Source organism: Psammomys obesus, unplaced genomic scaffold (genome assembly GCF_907164565.1).
Source record: "Psammomys obesus unplaced genomic scaffold, mPsaObe1.curated_primary_1811, whole genome shotgun sequence".
NCBI lineage: Eukaryota > Metazoa > Chordata > Mammalia > Rodentia > Muridae > Psammomys > Psammomys obesus.
Genome location: NW_026596244.1, coordinates 8,267,319 through 8,288,318, shown reverse-complemented (window position 1 = coordinate 8,288,318; position 21,000 = coordinate 8,267,319). Strand labels below are relative to the sequence as shown.

General features: G+C 42.8%; 1 protein-coding gene across 1 annotated transcript in view; it reads right to left on the bottom strand.

Annotated features, from left to right (window-relative positions):
* The window catches only part of Gask1b (golgi associated kinase 1B), a 52,701-nt gene extending 32,294 nt beyond the window's left edge, over positions 1–20,407 (bottom strand). The window contains exons 1-3 of the mRNA XM_055596627.1: positions 20,268–20,407; positions 18,442–19,779; positions 1,608–1,822 (exon numbers count right to left, since the gene is read on the bottom strand). Of these exons, the coding sequence (XP_055452602.1) occupies positions 1,608–1,822; positions 18,442–19,339 (1,113 nt within the window). The 5' untranslated portion in view covers positions 19,340–19,779; positions 20,268–20,407. The remainder of the gene's footprint in view (positions 1–1,607; positions 1,823–18,441; positions 19,780–20,267) is intronic.
* Positions 20,408–21,000: the final 593 nt, after the last annotated feature.

Below are 21,000 nucleotides of genomic sequence, written 5' to 3'. Positions count from 1 at the left end.
TGAAACCAGTTGTTATATGCTAACTGTAAAAGTCATGTGTGCTGGACCCGAGGGTTTCACGTCTTTAGTAGTACCAGCCATTTTGCAGTAGGTGAATTTGTCATCTTGCAAGTATGCTCTCAGGATACACACAGTCTCTGTGTTTCAGTTCTCCTATATGCAGTGTGGAGGAAGGGGCCCTACTTCACAGCCTTCATATGTAAACTAAGCTTACAAATAAGACAATCCATACTTAATTCACAACCTGTCTATACTTCATAGATATACTCAAACATTGTTCAAGGTAGCAGGTGACCATTGGCTGCCTCTCCACCCCACTCAATGGCCAGCCCACTGGCTTAGCCCTCACTGACTGCTCTGGATCACTAACTCCAAAGGTCATTCTCTCATCAACATTGCTTATCCCCAAGACAGTGACTGAGCTGGCTTTTTCTCTGCTTTTTTTATTTGTTTTGTTTTGTTTTGTTTTGTTTTGTTTTGTTTTTGACAGAGTGTCATATACACCAGACTGGACTTGAAATCTCTGTTAAATCCTAGGTGGATTCTGTCTGTGTTTCTGATCCTTTCTAGTTCCTTTCTTCTGGTCATATACATATTACATAAAAGGAGCTAACAAAAAGGAGGATGTTTTCAGAAAAGCTTTAAGACAGTTCTAAATTCTCATGAAATTATTATTTAGTGATATGATAACAAAAAAACCAGTTTGTGTAAAATGGGAGAAAAAAGAAGCAGTAGCCCAAGTGCAGCAAAGGTGAGTCATGGGATCCTTACTGGAAAAAGATCATAGCAGGGGAAGAGGGAGGGAGGCTGGGACCTGTAGGGCAGGAGGGAAGGGGCTACAAGTGGGATGTCAAGTGAATACATAAATTAATTAATTAAAAGGGGGGAAATCAAGAGTTACTTAGTTATGGAGAGGTATTATTTTCAAATGTTGAATCTTTATGAAAGTATTAAAACAAGAAACACTGGAGCCAGGAATGAAGCACATACCATTAATGCACTTGAGAGGCAGAGGCAGGCAGATTTCTCTGATTTGAAGGCCGTCCTGGTCTACACAATGAGTGCCGGGCCAACCAGGGCTACCTAGTGAGACCCCGTCAAGAAAGAGGTAGGGCAGTACTGGAAAGAATTTAAAAAAAAAAAAAAAACAGTAGCTCTGTAGCCACCTACATATTGAAACACAGCTTGGGAGGATGGAAAGAAGATAAACGTTTAGCATCATCAGGCCTCAGGGAATCTGAACTCTTTCTTGGTAGGTATAAGAACTTGAATAAGTTACCCATCCTCACCAACCTTTTGTTGACCTCTGGAGTATGCTAAAACACATCCCCAACCACTTAATACATTCTAATTATCATTACTGGGAATATTGAAGGCTAGCTGGTAGATTACTTCTTCAGAAAGTAATTTAAAAAATAAGAATATTCACAATCATTTCCAAGAAGAATATAAGATTTAAAAAAAAAAAATGCATGCTGCATTTGCCAGATATAGCACTTTAGAACTTAGACTACAACTTTGTAGAAACTCTGGGTGCTGGAGATTCCTTTGAGGCCTTCCAACACTGTCAGTCTTAGATAACCACTTAGGGGGCTGGATGAACTTACCTGTAACAAAAAATCAAAGAGAGCCATCTTGGACCACTCGTGGTGATGGATTCCTGTGCAGCCCCATTCAGGTCTGGGAATGCGGCCATTCAGCCAGCACTTCTGTTTCAGCAACTGCTGATAAGTTCCCCAGGTGACCTTCACAGAAGAATGGCTATCGTTGCTTGCAGATGCTAGGGAGGAGTCCCAGAGAATGAAAGGACGAGGTTGGCCATCTACAGAATCAGAAAAGCAAACAGTTCACTCAGCATGCTGCTCTATTGAGTGGGCAAGTGTCCTTGGGAAGGTCATTCACTCTCCCACATCCTGTCTCACCTGTCCGATGTGGAACATTTGGTAACATTTATTAACCAAATTCCATGGTCCCGGTGTCTTCTCAAGTTTTAGTATTTTTAGATCAATGATACTCATAGTCAGTTATAAGTCTTATGACATGGAAAGTTACTCTAGACAGTGAACAGAAAATTTAACAAGATTCATGGATGTGGCAGGAACAGGCTACTAACTACTACTCAACCATCCTCCAGTTAGTATGGTTTCATTCCACATCTAAAACAGCAGCCGCCACAAGGAAGGAAAGAATCCAGACATTTATAATTGTGTATTCAGGGTCTGAGCAGAGCGGGCTCTGTTTGTAATAACAGCTGTCTGATTTTCTAAGGCTACATCAGGCTGCCGGGGGTGGGGAGAATTTTTAGAAGTCACAAATTTCAAAGAGAAATTGGATGCTTCACCTCAATTACTGGAGTCTCCAAAGAAGGAAAGTAGAAAAGAGAAGCATTTTGTTTCCCTGTTTTTCTTTTCTGAAAAAGCACAACAGTGCTACTCTTGAGAAGAGGTAACACATTCACATATAACCTCATACAGTGTCTTTAAGCAAATGCCACTTCTTCAGCTGTGTGTGCATAGATGATATTTTTTAAAATGTCACTCGAGTTGTTTGGTTCTCAGTCACTGGATACAAATGTAATTTCTATCATTGCTAAGCTGAATAAAGTCTGATAAGCCCCAATGGAGTCATCAACAGGCAAGATCATGATGGAGTCCACTGAACAACATTTTAGGCTTTAAATCACTTGCAAGCCGCCATTTCAGCCAAATAAAATCACAGAGATGGTGATGATTAGGGTTGCTTATAACTCAAAAGTCAGTGTGGTGCTCTTGAAGAAAACAACTTGATTACAAGCATCTAAAAAGCCCCCTTAACTCATTCTGAACAAGCCCGAACAATAGAACCCTGAGGAATTCCAAGCAGAGTGTCCAGACATGCCAGGAATCTCTGAAAGCCCTTTGAAACGGCCTTGGATGTTTGAAATCTACGACTTCCTTCACCACGCTAGAAACCCAAGCCCTCTTGCTTGAGTCTCGAGGTACGCTTATCTGCAGTGGACAGTCTTCTGCTGAAACCACTCATGCTAAAGCTGGTGGCACACCAACAGTTTTTAACACATTCACTTATCCGTTCTAATTGTCCCTGTCTCAGCCTGTTCCAAAGAAAGCTCATTCTCCAATTTCACCAACCGTATAGGGTAAAGTGTGAAAGGTCTTTGGCTCATACAGAGTACATACACCACAGTCACTGATACACAATTAAGAGACAGAAGCTAGCCCAAAAATCATCAATTTTGCCATTACATTTCTCCTTCCCATTACTTTTTACTAAGCTGTTGGATCTTCTGAGACCTAATTCCTTTCAAAGGAAGACGATCTAAACAATTGTATATACCCCAAATACCATGCAGATTTTTTAAAACAAAGAATAAAATCCATATAACATCTGTCTATGGTGTGAGGAAGACAAGCCGGGCCAGGGTGACCAAACATGAATACAAAATACCATGCAGCTTTCAGAGACAACCACATGGCACATCTGAACTACCAGAGGCTGTGAGCCAGTGTCCTTGAAAACATGACTCACAGACAGCACTTTTCATCCCAGATCAAGGAAGTGTGCAAAGGTAGCTAAATCCTAACACTGTGTGTTCAGAGGACAGACACTACGAAGGACAGGCAGGCAGCTGTTTCCTGCACAACCCCAACCCTGGGAGAAGCAAGAAGTGGTCTACAGAAGTCAGAAGCCTTCTAGTCTCTCTCTTCATCTTTAAGAGCATGCACGCCTTACTATAACACTAACTAAAAAGAAGTCTCCTCGTTTTAGGCAATGAAGAAAGTTCTGCATGAGAATGTACCAGTAAGAAAAACCCAGTTGTCTGCAGCCCAGGAGCAGTAAATTGCTTTCTGAAGTTTCCCTGTCCCCTTCACTCTCACCCGAATAAATAAACAAACAGAAATTTGGGAAGAGAACAGGGCTAACTCGTGGTTAACCCAACAGACCTTTCGCTCTCTGGTCTATGACTTCCTTGTCTTGTGACATTAGACCAGTGAGACACCTGCCTCCTCCTCCGTATCTCGGGAGTGATCCTGGATCTTCATAAGCTGCTTTTGCTGCTATTAAATAAGACTGCACGCTAAACAACAACAACAAAAAAAGACTTGTATCACTCCTACCTGGTGCAAACATCCAGAATTCCCTTGCTCATGGGTTTGAGACTAATCCAGCACATAATTGTTGTCTGTAGCCACCCCACCATGTAAGACCGGCATGAGGGATAGGTTTACGCTGATTTGCACATTATGCAGCATGCAAACCTAACTCACCAACAGGTAAAATAGTTATGTTGGCAAATTTAACTAAATGAAAGAAAAAATAAAGCAAATAGATAAAACTGCCATCCTAGAATTTAGCATAAATGCATATGGCCAAGAAATGTTTACGGCAGCTGTTTCCACATCTGCACCCCTTTCAGCCCCATAGCACCTCAGTCTCCATCCAGCCTTTGCTGCTTGCTGAGCAAACACTGTATGTCAAGCAGCATCTCAGAGCCTAAAGCTAAATTATAAACGAGCAGGTGCCAACTTTTGTGTTTGCGATCATGAAGTTGAAATTTTCCCAGGATAAGAAAGCAAAAATTACACAAAGGAAAAAAATAAAGCCGTCTTATATATTCGGATCCTCATAATTGTTTCATTAACTATTATAGCCCAACTGTTTATCTGACAATTAAATATTTGAGTAGCACTGCTGCAATCGTGTGGTCTGTAGGCTATGCAAATGGCAGTGAGTAAACACTGGGGCTTTGCCAGCCCCATGGTCCCGATCACAGCCATTCAGCTACACGCATGGTTCAGCGTCACAGTGGCACAAAAGAGTGGTAAATAACAAAGCAACAGCTAGTCATGGCTGAGCCAACACAGCTTTAGGTAGTAAACACTGAACTGTGAATTCCATATGATTCTCAGCTGCTGTAGTAATACTATCAATCTTTTCATTATTTTTAAGTCAAGTAAAATTACAGACATCAGTTAAAATCAAAATAGACCATCTTTGGCCACAAACTATAATCCTTACCAGCCTGCGGGTTTACCAATCTACTCTATAGATCACAAAATGTTTTGATGGTTTTTGTTGTTTTTCTGTTTGTTTGTTTGTTTGTTTGCTTGAGACGTGGTCACACTGTATAGCCCAGGCTATCCTGGAGCCTGCTGTGTAGTCCAGGCTGGCCTCACATTCACAGAGATCACCAGCTTCTGCTACCCAAGTGCTGGGATTAAAAGTGTGCACCATCACTGCTCATGGCTTCTTCCCATCACGCAGCTACCGGCTTCCAGCTGTAGTGACAGCTGGACTCGCACCTTCATCCCTCCCATCTCAGTTCCGTGAGTGCTGAGATTAAAGGCCCGCACTGTACTCAGCTGTTGGTAGTCTTTGTATTCTGGTAATTATGGATTCATCCTCAAACTGCCAAAGTTGTTTCAGCAAATAAGAATGATTTTTTCTCCAAAGCCATCCATACTTCTTCAGAAAGACAGAAAGACATTCTCCCCTGTCTTTCAGGGAAAGGGATTTCCTGAGAACAAACAGAAATCTGGTGATGGTGAGTGGAGCTTTTCCAACCTTGCTGTTCAGTCTTCCTACTAGAGCTGACTGTGTGTGAGCCCTGTGGGTGATAATATGTCAGCGTGGCTGCAGACCCCAGAGCGCGGGTGCCACTGACGGGAGAATTCCACTTTATATAAAATATAGCTTTAAGGAGGAGCAAAGGAACACGATAGGTATGAAGTGATGATGGGAAAATGGTCTTTGAAAACAGGAGCCTGGTTAAGGGCATCTGCCCTGAAGGGTTCTTGAAATGAGCAGTGTTCATCTCCTCCCATTCAGATTTGTCAAAGTGATGCTGTGCTGTGCTCTCCGGAGAAATCTTAATGGTGAAGAGATAAAATTCTAACTGTCAGAGTGGTGGGAACCAGCCTTTAACAGATGTGTGGATGTCCGTGTGAATTAAAGGTAACACAGCTGTCTTAAAAATGAGACTTGCCAGTAAAACTCCTTTCTCCCGATATCTGACTATCTCCTCAGAACCAGTAAAACTCCTTTCTCCCAATATCTGACTATCTCCTCAGAATTTTGATGTTCTCTCAAGTCACTTTTTTCTTTTACTCAATAGCACAAAGAAGACATTCTCTGGAGAAGATGGACATGAAAGTTAACCAAGAATGTATGCTTTATACAATCTCCTTTGTCTACATGTATTAAATGTCTTCGCTCTAAACACTGGCTGACTGGCTTTGCTGCACTGCGCAGGCCAAGCATGCTGGTGGAGTTTGAATGTCTGCCTGTATTTATCACCAGACAAAAATAAGCAAAAGCGTTCTGAGCTGTGAATCAAAAGTCCTTTCTATCACATGGGCCAAGTTCCAAGACTCCTTGTGAATGAGACTAAAAGGAAGTAATAGTCCAGCTCCGAGCCCGTCAGTAAACACAGCTCTACAGATCCAGGAAAGAAAACATGGGCAGGCAACACCAGGGGAGCGTCTTCATGGTAGGGAACAAATTCCACAGGCTCCACCCCAAGCATCGGGGAGTCACCCACAGAAAGCCTTAGATGACAGGCTGCCCCTGCAAAGAGCAGCACAGGGTCCACGCACCCTGCTCCTGGCCTGGTGGAAGGATCTGGGTACAAAAACTTGTCAGTCCTATCAACTCCATTATTCCGCAGGACCTGGCAAAGCACGATCTGAACAACTAATAAATGTTGTATAAAGTATATTAATATGATATAAAATACATCATTATATATTTTAGATTATTATATGTAATGTTCTATAATATGCTATACAAAATATAAATTATATATATATATGGGCTTGGCATATATATATATAGTCTGGAAAGATGGCTCAGTGTTTAGCTTTGCTGCTCCTTTAGAGGCTCGAAGGCCACTTTCCATCACCCGCATCACCCACATCTGGCAGCTCACAAACTGTTACAACTCCAGCTCCCAAGGATCTTATTTCTTCTGGCCTCCAAGGGTACCAACACATATGGGTCATGCATACATATGAACACAAGGGTCCACATAAATGAAAATAATTAATCCGTTAAAGTAGTTGACTGGAGCTCAGTGTGGTGGTACCGACCTCATTCCAACATACAGAAATTGAGGCGATGGCATTTTAAGTTCATGGCAGCCCGGTTTATACTACTGACTAAAGCACGGCCTAAACTACTTGAAAGAGATATTATATCAAAATACCAAGGAATTGGGCTTGAGCTCACTAGTAGATGCTTTGCCTAGCATTCCCAAGAGTCCTGCAAATAAACTCTCTCTCCCCCCTCTCTCGAAGGTTATATATGTACATACAGGCACACACACTATTATTCCACCTATTTCTCTTTTTATTTTGTGATTGCAATATAATTACATTTCTCCCTTCCCCTTCCTCCTCCAAACCCTCCAATATACCCTCCCCACTCTCCTTTAAATTTATGGACTCTTATATATGCATTAATTGTTATTGTATGCATATATGTTCTTGAACAACATATATACAACCAACACATGAACTGGATAATGTTGCCTACATGCACACAATGTGACTAAAGCCCAGGCAGGTGAAATCTCTCAGCTTGAAGCTGGTGAGTGTGATGAGCTTAATGTATGCAAGAGTCCCAAATAGGAGTGTAAGATTTGTGTTAGCCTCGAGAGAGGAGTGAGTTAGAAGGATTCAATGGAATTTCACATGTAGTCCGGACTTAGGTATTGTTAGTTCATCTATTCATTTAAGGAGTATTTAAAAGTGTCATTTACTTTGTAGACTTCCCAAGTTTGGAGTAGAAGAAATATAAATGAAATATATTGAAAAAGGGACTTTATTAGGAAGCTCCCTGGGGTTCCAGGCAAGAGCTGAGCCTTAGAGACCTTAGAACTTAATACAATCAAACATACAGCCTGATTTAAATAATTTTTAAAAAGCCAAGTGAAGAAATGAGGGACAGGAATAGTGAAGGGCTGAAGACTGAGCGCTGAGGTGAATGGTTGAAACTCACAGATCACGCAGAGGAGTTTGCTAAGAAGCAACTCAGGGCAAACAAAAAGAGCCACACCCCATTGTTTATATCCTGAAGCCACCACTGTCTCTTCAGGACCAGAGGCAAGACCAAGACCCAGCCCTCTGAGTTCAGTACTAACCTACCCAAGATGCGCAGAGAGAACTTCCCCAACCCATCTTGCAAGACCTAGCAGTGGAACACCAGCCTGACAAGTCTGACAAGGAAATAAATCTTCATAAGGCTTTACAAGGTTTGCTTGTTTGTTCGTTTTGAAGGAGAAAGAGTAGAGAGACAAGATTATGTAGTTTCCATATGTGTAGAGTCTGCTCTCCCATTTCAGAGAAACATCCCTCACCCCAGCCAAGCAGGGGAGGCAACCTGCATGACCACCACCATGAGCTGCCACACCTGCATGACGGAATACTATTCAGTCTACACCAGGAGAAATGCTGCCACTCAGGACAGCATGAATGAAAGGGGACCTGAGCTAAGCAAGATAAACAGACAAGACAGACCCTGAAGGACCCCATATCTAGACACTAAACTATCTTACCGCTTAGAGGAGGAGAAAGTCTTTGTTGCTAGAGTCTAGGAAGAAGAGATAAACGACCGGGGGCAGGTGAGGCATGTTGATAAAAAAAAAAAAAAAAAGAACACAAAGTTTCAGTCAGATGGAATAAAGAAGACTCAGTGATCTCCAGACCAGGGAAATGGCTCAGTGGACAAGGCTCTTGCTCTACAAACTTGAGGACCTGAGTTCCAAGGTGTGGCTGCAAGTGCTTTCAGCTTCAGGGCTATGAGCAGGGTTAGGGGTGGGGACAGGAGTAAGAAATTCCAGCTAGTCTAGCCAAAACAGTGAGCACCAACTCCACCCTGTCTCAGGGGAGCACAGAAGACACAAGACATCTACCTCTTGTGAGTGTGTGGGTGAGAACACTCCCACGTACAAACATATGAGAATGAGAAAGAGAACATTTTTAAAAATTCATGATCTGTTGCATAGAACGGTGGCTATAATGATAATGAGTTGTGTATTTCAAAACTGCTTTTTAAAAAAGCTAAACTGTTTTTATTATAAAGAGCTACAAATATCTGAAGTGATAGGTTTAATCCGCCTGCTTTAATCATGCCACATCATAAATATATATCAAAGTATCTAATTATAACCCAAAAGTATACACAATTATCAACTAAAACTAAAATTAAAGAGGCATTAGATTTCTTGGTAATTTAAACCACTTCTGCAAGAAAAAAAAGTCTGTGTATTCGGATACCTACCACTCACACCACAGCTCGTCTTCTCTGGGTTGGACAGAGCTCAGCTCATCGCAGTGTTTCTTTAAGGCTCACCTGTTCAAGGTGAGTGTGCAGCCCAGGAACCTGGAAGAACGTCCTGTGACTTGTCCATCGTAACACGCCTAAGCGATCAAAGCCATCAGCTCCACTTTAAAAACCTCTGCCTACAGAGCAGCCCCGGCCACCACTCCTGAAGAGTCTCTGACCACACAAACGAAACCCCTAGGTTCGCCCTGCCTGGGTGTTTATTTTAAAATGCAGGAATCAGGGCTGGGTGTGGCAGCACACACCTTTACCCCAGCACTCATGAGGCAGAGGCAGTTGGATCTCTTGAGTTTGAGGCCAGCGTGATCTACATAGTGAGTTCCAGGACAGCCAAGGCTGTGTAGAGAGACCTTATGTCAAATAATAGTAATAATAATAATAATAATAATAATAATAATAATAATAATAATAATTCAGAAATCAGATTGGCTTCTGGGTGTGGTGGTGATGTGGTAAGGTGCTGGGCTCTACAAGCACTCACATTTGGGAGGTGAAGCCCTTCTTACCTTCCGATAACCTAGCCTGGGGTGTCTTGGTGTTTATGCAGTTAAGTTCCAACAAGAATGACCTTCTAACACAAGCCGAAGCATACCACTTCCTTCTCTAACACCCTCAGTTATTCCCCGGCCTCCACATGCTGAAGACAAAATCCACGGTCCTGACAGGACACAGAACCTACTGCCCATCTAAAACAGACTTGTCTCAGTTCATCCCCTAAATCCCAGTCTCCAGTTTGAAACTACTTGCATTTTCCTGAGCACATACTGCCTTTACAAGCCTTTCAGACCTTTCTACGCCTATCCCAGCTCCTACAACTATACACAGGGACCTGTCAGAGACAATTCCAGACCATCAGGATGGTTCCATGGGTTAAAATGCCCTCTGTACACAGCAGAAGACCTGAGTTTGAGCCTTGGATCACATTGTGTAGAAAGAGAAACAATTCCTGGAAGTTGTCCTCTGATACACACACAACTACGTAAATATAACAATTGAGGCACATTAAAAAAAAAAAAAAGACTTGTTTCATAATGTCCTTATGTCGTCATAACTTTTATGTTCTAAGACATGGCTAATGGAGGAGTAAAAATGTAGCTTCTGTGAGGCCCCAGTAATCTTCGATTTCAGTGGCCTCCCTCAAAATGAATGAGAAAGATCAGAGGAAAAGCTGAGAAACAGATCTGGGAATGTGCAAAGATTTCCATACTCTCACTCTGTCCAACTGGAACTTGACTCTCCCACATCCATGACGCTACAGAACTCAGGAAGAGAGCGGTGTGGTGGGAACACACACCTGCTGACCTCAGGCCACGGATAGGAGCTGGGAACCGTGAGGAGTTTAGGGCTACGCTCAGGAGAGACGAGACCATAAGGCTGCTGAAAGCAGGTTGCAGTCTGCGTGGCTGAGGAATGGGATGCAGTCTCTGGAGGCCCTTCTGTGACATGACTGATCACAGAGGCCACAAGACTGCTGAGGGATCAAGCTACTGAATTCCCCAACTGACATCTGTAGTTCACTTTCACTACTCATCATCTAGGGACCTATGCTATCTTTTAAGCTTCCGTTTCACCACAGGAAATTTGTACCATAAGAAGATCATGTGTATGAGACTCTTGTAGCACCTTATGAAACAGTGTGTGGAAAGCGTTCTCATTCCAGAAATTAGGAAGAATGGCATCGCGCACTGTGGCTGCAGGACTTGCTCTGAGTTCATTTAAGTGCCCATTTGCTTATCGCAAGGAAAAATGGGGAAACTACGACAATCTAAAGAGCATGACGCAAGATGCTAAATCAGCTTAGAAATTAAATGAAAACGAAGAATCACATTTATAAATATGCAGTAGGCACTATTATAAATATTTTATTTATACATGTATATATACACACAAATATTTATATCAAGTCAATTTTAATGACAAGACACATTAAATGGTATTATAAATATCATTATCCTAATCATCATCATTATTGTGCTAATAAAAAATAAGTTTCAGTAAGTGACTGAATCCAGAATCAAACTCAGGTCTCATTACTGTCAGTATACCCTATTTGAATACAGCTTTTTAAATTAGAAGTCCTACTCGCTACCCCATTTTTGGGGCAGTGCTTCACAGACAAAATTAAATGCCAATAGACTGAGCTGATTAAAGCTGAATCGTGCTGTAGTCAGAAGCATTACCCTTTAACTAAGGCAGGAAAGGTTGTCTGGACCTACTGAAGCTGTGCAGTCCTTCTGCCAATCCAGAGCCCAGCAGCACATTCAGCTCAGATAGGCGGAGGTCATGGCCTTGAGTTGAGGGGATGCTGCCATGAAGCCTGCAGCCAGGCAGTCAGAGTCACTCTCACAAGACTCAGTGAGGTCAGGTCCACAAGAACAGTCACCTGGACAATACTGGACAGTGATGCAGCCCCGAGGACTGAAAGAATTACTAGTATGAAGTAGACAGTGATGCATATAAGGAATAAATATAATCCTAGAGGAGTAGATTTGCTTGAAATTGAGGCACACATTTGCAGTGCAGATACCATGACAACCATTCACTGCCACTTCTGTCCCAGTCCAGTGTGAGATCAGGGAAGAAATTCCAGATGCATAGCAGAAGATTGCCAGGTCTCCAGTGTGTCTGTGAAGGGATGTAGTGGGCAAACAGGAGGACACTGCAGCCAGCCAGTGAGTGATGCTTGGAAGGGATGCTCAGTAAACTTTTGTCCCCAAGTGAATGCAAGTATTAAGCGGGCCAGCTCGATTTGATTGCTAAAGAAATAGCCCTGGGGCTTCTCTGATAAAGAACAGAATGTGCTTATGAGCAGAAATTTCAAGAATAAAACATGATTATACACTCCTAAATAAATATTTTAAGAACATTTGCAGACATGTCAAGGGTTTGTAGGATTCAGCCCCAGTGTGTTTTCAAATCGTGAAGACATTCTCAGAACTCTAAGCAAAAGCATTCCATCTCTACCTGACCCCTGGAACAAGAGGAAAAGCAAAGCTGCCTTTTCTTCCACCAGCTAGGAGGAATCCCAGGACTGCTGCAGTAAAGCTCAGAAGACAAAAAAGCACATAGTATATTTCTCCTGCTCTGTAATAAGAAGAGGCAATGCAAGTTGGGAAACAGTGAGCAACTTGGGATCCACAGTGAATTTAAATGCAAGTTTGTGGGGTGCCTGTAGTTTGTCATCTACGCAGCAGCTCGCTGCACAGAATTCTTGGAACTAGCCTACCTTAATTCAGTATGACAGCTTCATGGCAATAAAACAGCATCCTAAAAATAAAGCATACAGAATGCATCTCCCATGCTGGGCATGAAAAATAGCAAGATGCTTAAATGCTACCCAAAGGGTGTTCCCAAGACCCATTCACAGATATGCGCAGACTCGAGGGAAGCTTTGGCAAAGCTACTAATTCAGAGGGCACAGAGGGCACTGGGCTTCCATTCATTTATCAATCAATCAATCATCTTTCAATCAAATCATCTACCTATCTATCATCTATCTATCTTCTATTTATTTGTTTGTTTGTTAATTTATTTGAGGGAGAGAACAAACACATACCAGAGCTCTTGCTGAGGTTAAAAGACACTTTGAGAAGCAGTTTCTCTCTTTCCACCTTTGGAGTTCCAGAAATCAAACTTGGAGTCATCAGGCTAGACAGCAAATGCCTTTACCTGCTGAGACATCCTGCCAGCCCTGGGTTTCCTTTACAAGTGCATTGATTTTCACATGGTCATAGTCTGCTTTGTGTTATCTTAGATAAATATTTTTATTTTTTTCAAAATGTCATCTGAATATATCAAATAAAACCATCAAGTACCTGGTGCCCTTTCCAATGACTTAACAGCCTTGTGCAAGAAAAGAGAGGCAGAAATCAAATTAATATGTTCAGCAGTATTTTCACGAGCATGGCTTTTCACACCGAAAAAGAAAATCTGTTATATATCAGAATTTTACCTTTTATTTAAAAATAAGTATAGCAATGCTCAGAGTAATACATCAATACTCCTTCCCTGAGCAAAAATATTATGAGTTATATTGTTCAACTGAAAAGAAAAAATAAATAAGTATATTGACATAGTAGCACAATCAGAAACTATGATGGTTAAATTTATAATGTTTGGTCATTATCCCAAAACTGTCCCAGATAGTATTCAAAACATATGGTTGGTTTACAGAAGCGACCTGTAAACCAACCTGTGGAACAATTAGCCTGCGAAGAACCAAGAACAAGTTCCGTCTTCACTAATCACTAGCCATGTGGCTTCGAGAGAATTTTTTTTATTATTATTCACTTTACATGCTCATCTTAGCCACTTCCCTCCTCTCCCTCAAGTTCCTCCCTCTCTCTCTCTTCTCCCTATGCCCCCTCCCCCACTCCTTAGAAAAGAGGAGCTCCTCCACAAGCCCCACCCCCAACACATCAACAGGACTGAGGGCATTCTTTTCTACAGAGGCCAGGCAAGCCAGCCCCGCCTCAGAGTGAGAAATTTATAAACTTATATCACTTCAGAATTTTCCTGATTAAAATAAAGCAGAAGCTGGTGGGTGGATCCTCTGGATTTTAGAGAACTGGTTTCTCAGACAAACTTTAACAAAGGAAAGGATTATTCATGAATTAAGGTGGAGAAAAGCAAGGAATTCCGGGAATGGAAAGGAATTTTCGCCTATGAGGTTTTCTGCAACTTTCTGTCCTTATATGTGATTGCCCACCTCTGTCCCAGTGTCAGATGTAGGAAGATGCACTAACAAAGAATTTGCTGCAATATTATTCTGTTGCACTTATTATACTTATTACTACTTATACTTACTACTATTATACTTATTACTAATTCTACATATCAGATATTACTGATATTTTATTCATTTGCTTTGTTGCTTAATATTGAAGAAAGGACCCTGTACTTGCCGGGCAAGGGCACATCTGGTGATGTCTTAACAACGGAGTAGAGAACACTTATGCGTCATCTCAGTGGACCCTGTTGGTCTTAACCAGTTTTATAGGTTACAGGTTAGGTCTATCAGCCTTTGGCCATGGTAAAGTTTGCTCTTTTCCCATGTGGGTGTCTAGTCAACTTCTTGTTCTCCCTAAGAGGTCTATACACACACACACACACACACACACACACACACACACACACATATTCAAAAAGATTCATTAAAAGTGTATCATTCTACATCCAAAAACTGGTCCAAGAGTAATCTGAGCTAATAACTTTGTGATGATTGAATCACTATTACTTTTATGAATTTTTCAAACCATGAAGACAGGGCTGGAGAGATGGTTCAGTACTTAAGAGAGCCTATCACTCTTGTGGAAGACTCCAGTTTCATTCCCAGCAACCATATCAGGCAGTTCAAACCCAGGGGCACCACATCCACAGGCATACGCCAATACTCAGACACACATATGCATATCATTTAGTTTCTTTAATCTTGAAAAGCATATACTTGAGATAGTCTGTACTCAGAGTCCCTATACCATGGCTCAAATTACTTTACGACTTTTTCAACTTTAGGTTGGTATGAGAGTTTTCAGTAGAAATTGTGTTTTGAATTCTGAGTTTTGATCTTTCCCAGGACTAGTAGTATCTGGAGGTGCTTTCTAGAAATGCCAGATAGAAGCACTAAGCCCCAGTTAAGCATTTGACTGTGTGTGTAGGCGACCAACTCTCTCCAGCATGCTAAATTGCAGGCATTACTTGAATACTGTGTTTTACCTCCTGTCGGGTGTCTGAAGCACACATCTCGGTGTGTATGTGAGCCTTTATTACAAAACAGGCATTCCAGTAGATGATTTTGCCCAGCCATAGGCTAAGGCAAATATTCCTGGGAGCTACCTGATCGTGCTTAAGGTGGGACAGGCTGAGCCATGATTCCATAGGTTAGACATAGGTTAAGTGAATCTTCTAATTCCAGTACATAAACCTATTGTGAGATAAGATGAATCTGTAATTGGGGACTTATCGTTGGACTGAATCAATGGAGAAATTGAACTGTGAGACCCAGAATGAGCAAATCATTCAGGTTTCTCCTTTGCATCTCCCTAGAAATATTTTATAACCTTCTCTGTTCATATGCTTTTAATCAAAGTGCTTGTTTGCTCTAGCCTTCAATCTCCACATCCATCCATTTTCTATCATGGACTCCCAAGGTCCATGTGACTTGAGTTCACCTCCAAAAATTTTTATGTGTGCTTAATGTGATAATGGAAACACAGTTCTTCAAACAAAAAAGTGCTTGTTAGAAGGGGCATTTGGTGAGTCAGTTATGGCGGAGGAAGGCCTCTGCTCCCTTGACAGGTGTTCCCACAGCCTGTATGTGTATATGAGTATTGGTTGCCTGTGATACTGTACTTAATAACTAGATTCTGATTGTTAACTACACGTACAGAAAAAGACATACCTTATAGGTCCTTAAAGGATTTGTTTAGAGAACTGATTGGTGAAAATGAGGGAGACTTAGAAATTTAAAATACAAATATGGAGGGGAAAAAAAGAGTTTGAATTCTTTATGGTCTCAAGAATTCATTCTCTTTTTAGGACCCTAAACAGACTTACTTTTCTTTCATCTCAAATTAAGGTTTTTAAAAAATGTCAACCACATAAGATTCTTGGAAAGAGTCAGTGAGGAACCCCAAAGAGCTACACTTAACGCTGCACTACAGACAAGCTGCATTCTTTGTAGGAGACATAACATGTTTTCATAAACACGATTAAAAGTCAAAGAACAGAAACAGCACTTAGGACAGATTACGTACAAGATTTGCCAACTACCTACTCTCTCTTCCATACAAGAAGACGTACTTCTAGATGACCGCAATGCCTAAAGAAATCCTATTGCTCCTCTCACAAAAAAGCCCGTCAGATCATTCTAGCATAATACCGACACGCCCCACTGGTGGTCCTCAGCATAAAACATCCATAAGCCTTATTATCTGTACTGTGAGGAGAATACCAGGAACATTTGTTATCAGCCTGCACAGGAAACTTTTAATGAAGCCCTCCAGATGGATCGCAGCCTAGATTTAGGATAAAAATACTAATACTGTCCTTAGCATTAAAAAGCTGGAGACAGATACAGATTTACTGTTTAACATCAAAGGAGCAAGGCAAGAAGGAATTCCCATTCATTCAATGTGTTCATTGAGTATTTGCAGTATGTTATATACTCCAAGAGGATCCAGACACAACAGAAGATACAGGAAACATTGCTGCCTCCCAGACATAAAAACTAGTGGGAAGGAAAGATGACACAATATGATAACATAGAATGGGCCAGATCTCTACCAGAGCTCAGACATGCTCGTGTAAAACTAAGCCTGAGCTGTGATAAGAATAGGAGATCCAGACAGAGGAAATTCACACTCAATGGAAATCAGGAGGGAAAAAGCAACACAGAAAGAGGAATTCTGAGAGTGCCCATTGCATGTCAGAACTGGTCTGTTTCTGTCGCTCGCCTCACTGTAACAACCCACACGCATAAGATGATGTGCAGCTGCGTGTGAGTCATTTCATAGGCTCCTGGGGAAGCTGATCGGACGTCACATCTCTGAAAAGCCAAAGGAAGAAAACACTGAACAGACAGAACAACCACTGGAGCCATTTGACACGACATCTTAGGGATTTAATGCATTTTACTGAGCTGTGACTGAGACCTTATTGATTTATTTCAACTGCCGCTTAGGTATGAATGGAGAGAGGACCATGCCAAAGAATTCTGCATACTGAATCTCAGTTTTTGGATATGCTAGAAACCCAGGGAACAGAATCAAATAGCTAAAGAGGAATCCTGGCACGAATTAGGCACAGTCAAGAGAGCAGAGTTTTATTGCTAGTTCCCCCCCCCCCCACTGGAGACCTTTGAGGACTGAAGGCTCAACACAGCTCAATGAACTTGGTACTTCATGTACTTAGTATAATAACAGCAATAGCCAGCACTTATTGAAGGCTTAGTTTGTGCCAAGAACTGTTTTCTGTGTGAACTACCAGCAACCTCATGAGATGGACACTATTGACACCTCATAGCTTAAGAAAGATCCTGTAACAGTTCAGCTTGGATTTATTTTGTAGCATATGGATTGTTCTATATTCCAACACAAGCCCCTGACTGAATGTACTTCGGATTCCAGCCCGGACATGGCACCCTTATTCAGAGTATCATCTATGTGGCATTACCACTTCCATGGACCAGCACTGCAAACTTCAGCTACAAGCCACACTCCCTAGATACTTCCTTTGTGTTCCAGGAAGGCACAGCTTTGGAAATCAGGCTCAGTAAACAATGAAGTTTGAAGAGATCACATGGCTAGTTAGTATACACTCTAAAAGAACCAACCATTTCACCTTATTTTCTTTATTAAATAAAGAGGCTGAGTCCATTGGAAACAGGAGAAGTAAAAAGGTTGGCTCTTAGATCATCAGTTGTGAAGCAGCTTCTATTTGATAACTTACTTTGCTCTTTTTTATTTTAACCTTTATTTTATGCAGAGAAGTTCTCGTCTTAGTGTGTGTGTGTGTGTGTGTGCCACATGCATGCCTGGTGCCTGCAGAATTAGAAGACAGTGTTGGAGACCCTTGAACTAAAATTACAGGCGGTTGTGAGCCGCCATGTGTGTGTTGAGAATAAAACTCCACCTCCAGTCCTTTTCACCAGCGAGGCATTGTCTCTCTTCACTCCCGCCCCTACACACACCTCGCCCTGCGCGCCTTATTCTTTCAACCGTCCTAGGAAGGAAATTTCCACAGAAACCGGTAATGATACGTGGGGCTGTCAGCAAGTTCTGTACCGCCACCCTGGCTTCTTGCCATCTTGCAAACTGTTGTTGGCTTTAATTAGATTTAATATGCCTCGAAAAAGTGCAGCGAAGGAAATGGGGAGCAAAGACTGCAGTGTGGGCTTCCTCTCGCATGCCCAGCACAACCATGCACTGGGACTCTCACATCACCAGACTGGGAAAAAGAAGAATGCCAGGCATATGGAAAGTCGACGCTGCTGCCGTCCAAATGGGAAACGTGGGTGGGGAAAAGCATTTAGAGAGAGAGGGAAAAGAGAAAATGATCCCAAATCCCCAACAGCTGCAAACAAGAAGCAAGTGAATCTGTTACCTTGGATGAACTCTGATTTTCTGCTCACGGATGGCAGGGTCCTGTTGAGACCCAGGATCCTGTCCAGGTGGAAGGCAAACACTTCACTCATGTCCAGGGGCTGCTTGAGTAGTCCACAGGGGCTAGGCCCGCAGCTAGACTCAGAGCCTGTGGTGCTCCCTTCCAACACCAGCAAGCGGGCACCACTCTTAGAGACCACTGGCAGGATGCTCACCACCTCAGCATCAGCCAGCAGGCGCATTCTGCGGATGTCATCTTTGCTCAGCCATGAGGGGGCGCTCTCGCTGTAAATCCTAATGTTGCTCTCTCGCACTCTAGGTTGCCGCAAATTTGAACCCCCGGCTCTGACTCCAGGACCACGCAGGACCCTCCAGGGTCGTTCTCCAGCCTTGGTCAGGTAACCTGGAACATAGCCAGGTACTTCAGCATCTGCTGCCCGTGGAACTTCCTGCAGTGTAAGGGATGGTTTAACCAGCGCCTCCTGAGCAGGGACTAGAGATGCATACTTCTTCCTGCGCTTGGGTTTCACCGTGCCGCGGATATTGGCTGGCTTGCTGCGCTTGGAGCGTAGGGTAATGTACACCACATTGGGCTGCAGCGTACTCCCATTGCCCTGCAATTCTGGAGGGGCCAGGGTCCCATCCAGGGGGATCTCCGGGAAGGGTACCTTAGAGAGGTCGCTGCGGGGTGGCCCGCTGTCAGTTGTCTGCCCGTGCAGGAAGGATCCCCTGCCCACCTGGCTCACCAGGAAGCCCAGGTAGATGGCGCAGGCAGTGGCCAGCAGGAGGTTCCGTCTGGTCCTGGGACGCCGACTGCTCCAGAGCTTACACACTCGTGGGGCGCACAAGGAGCAGACAAACCAGTTTATGAGCTGCCCCGGCTTGTCTGGACAGGTCATTTCTCTGCCGCTTCCACATGCTGAACAGAGTTTAAAGTCTGCAGCTGCCTCCTGGTGACATGATTCATGGCTTCCTGAATCCAGCCGCCCCGTCCGCTTCGGTACCTAAGTGGTCTCCAACAGGCAAGGGGCGCTGCTGGCGCCGGGAGCGCTTTGTGCACCGGCCACCACAAGCCTTTAAACTCCTATCAGCCTTCCCCCAGGAGGGCTGCCTCTGGGAATGAATGGAAACAACGTTGACTGAGTCACCGTCTCAACCCATTTCAGTTCCTCTGCAAGAGGAAAGAGGCGAGTAACCCTTTCCCTCCATAAGTACTACCAAGTTTGGTGTAAAGTTTAAAACACAGGAACTAGACCGGAGTGTGAGTCTGATTTCACTTTAAAGTAACGGCAACAAGCTGCAAAGAGCATTCGATGGCCTGTAGTCGAAGCCACTACATCTGTGAGGCAAAACATTAAAAAGTCATCAGCTTCGGCTCCACTGCATACCCCCTATTTGTGACTGAAAAATAACTCAAGGAACGTGATAAATAACTTTTTAAGATTTTCTAGGCACCTTGCTTTTTATAAGGTATGTATAAACCACTTGGGCAAAAACACCAAGTAGTGAGCTCACATTTAAACATATTCTCTTAACAGAAATGTCCCAAATTGTCTCCACAATATGTTCCATTATCTCACACTGTTATTTAACTACCCTTAATGTCTGTATAGTTTCACACACACACACACACACACACACACACACACACATACCACAAATCCAGTGACTTTTCATTTCTACTAAAGAGATCACAATGGAAAAAAAAAAAAAAAAAGAATCTCCAGTTTGGGCTTTTTTTTTTTTTTCTTTCTTTTTTTTTCCCCCCTTCACATTTTTAAGTAAAGGAAGAAACTAGTTTAAAAAGAAAAACAAAACTTTACTTACTCAGCTGGCCCCACGCTTAGCTCCAGGAAGAGTGGAATCCCTGACTCTAGGGCACAGAACTTTGGAAGGCACGTGAGGAGAACATATTTCATGGTCAAGAGTGTCCGACCTTTCAAACATCTCAGCTCAGTCTCGGAAGCCGCCGCCTTCTGACAGCAAGGCAGAATGATTTGTAAACTGGCTGCTGCGGCATTTCAGACACGTGGTGTTCTTTTTAAAGATGACTAAAAAAATGAAATAAACAAAATTTAATTTTGAGTTCTCTAAACACAGTTTGAAGCCAGTTTTCATTCAACTTTCTGCCTCTTTCAACCGCTGGGAGCCCTCTAGTGTCGCATTTGCTAACCGACACAGAAATGTCAGCCTTGGGAAGCTGAACTGCCCTGAAGTGTTTGCTGAGGTTGGTGAAGATTCCATTGCCAAATAAATACCTTGTAAAATGAGGAGTGCCGCTGACCCCTGCATGACCATATACAGATGGAACTGGGAAGAGGAGGTAATATTCCTTACCTCTAGGTTGTTTGCAGACTAACGCTTGTTTCCCGGAAATTCTGAGAAGGAAGGGCCAGGAAGTGGAGACAAAGCTAAGAAGGGGGTCACTGAAGTGAGGAGAGAAATGGAAGCATGAGGTGGAGGTGTGGGAGCTGGGGAGGCATTGTGGTGTGTGAGAGCATGAAGCAGCAGCAGCAGCAGCATAGGAAGGAAGGCACCAGACTCCTGACTGGAGGTCTTC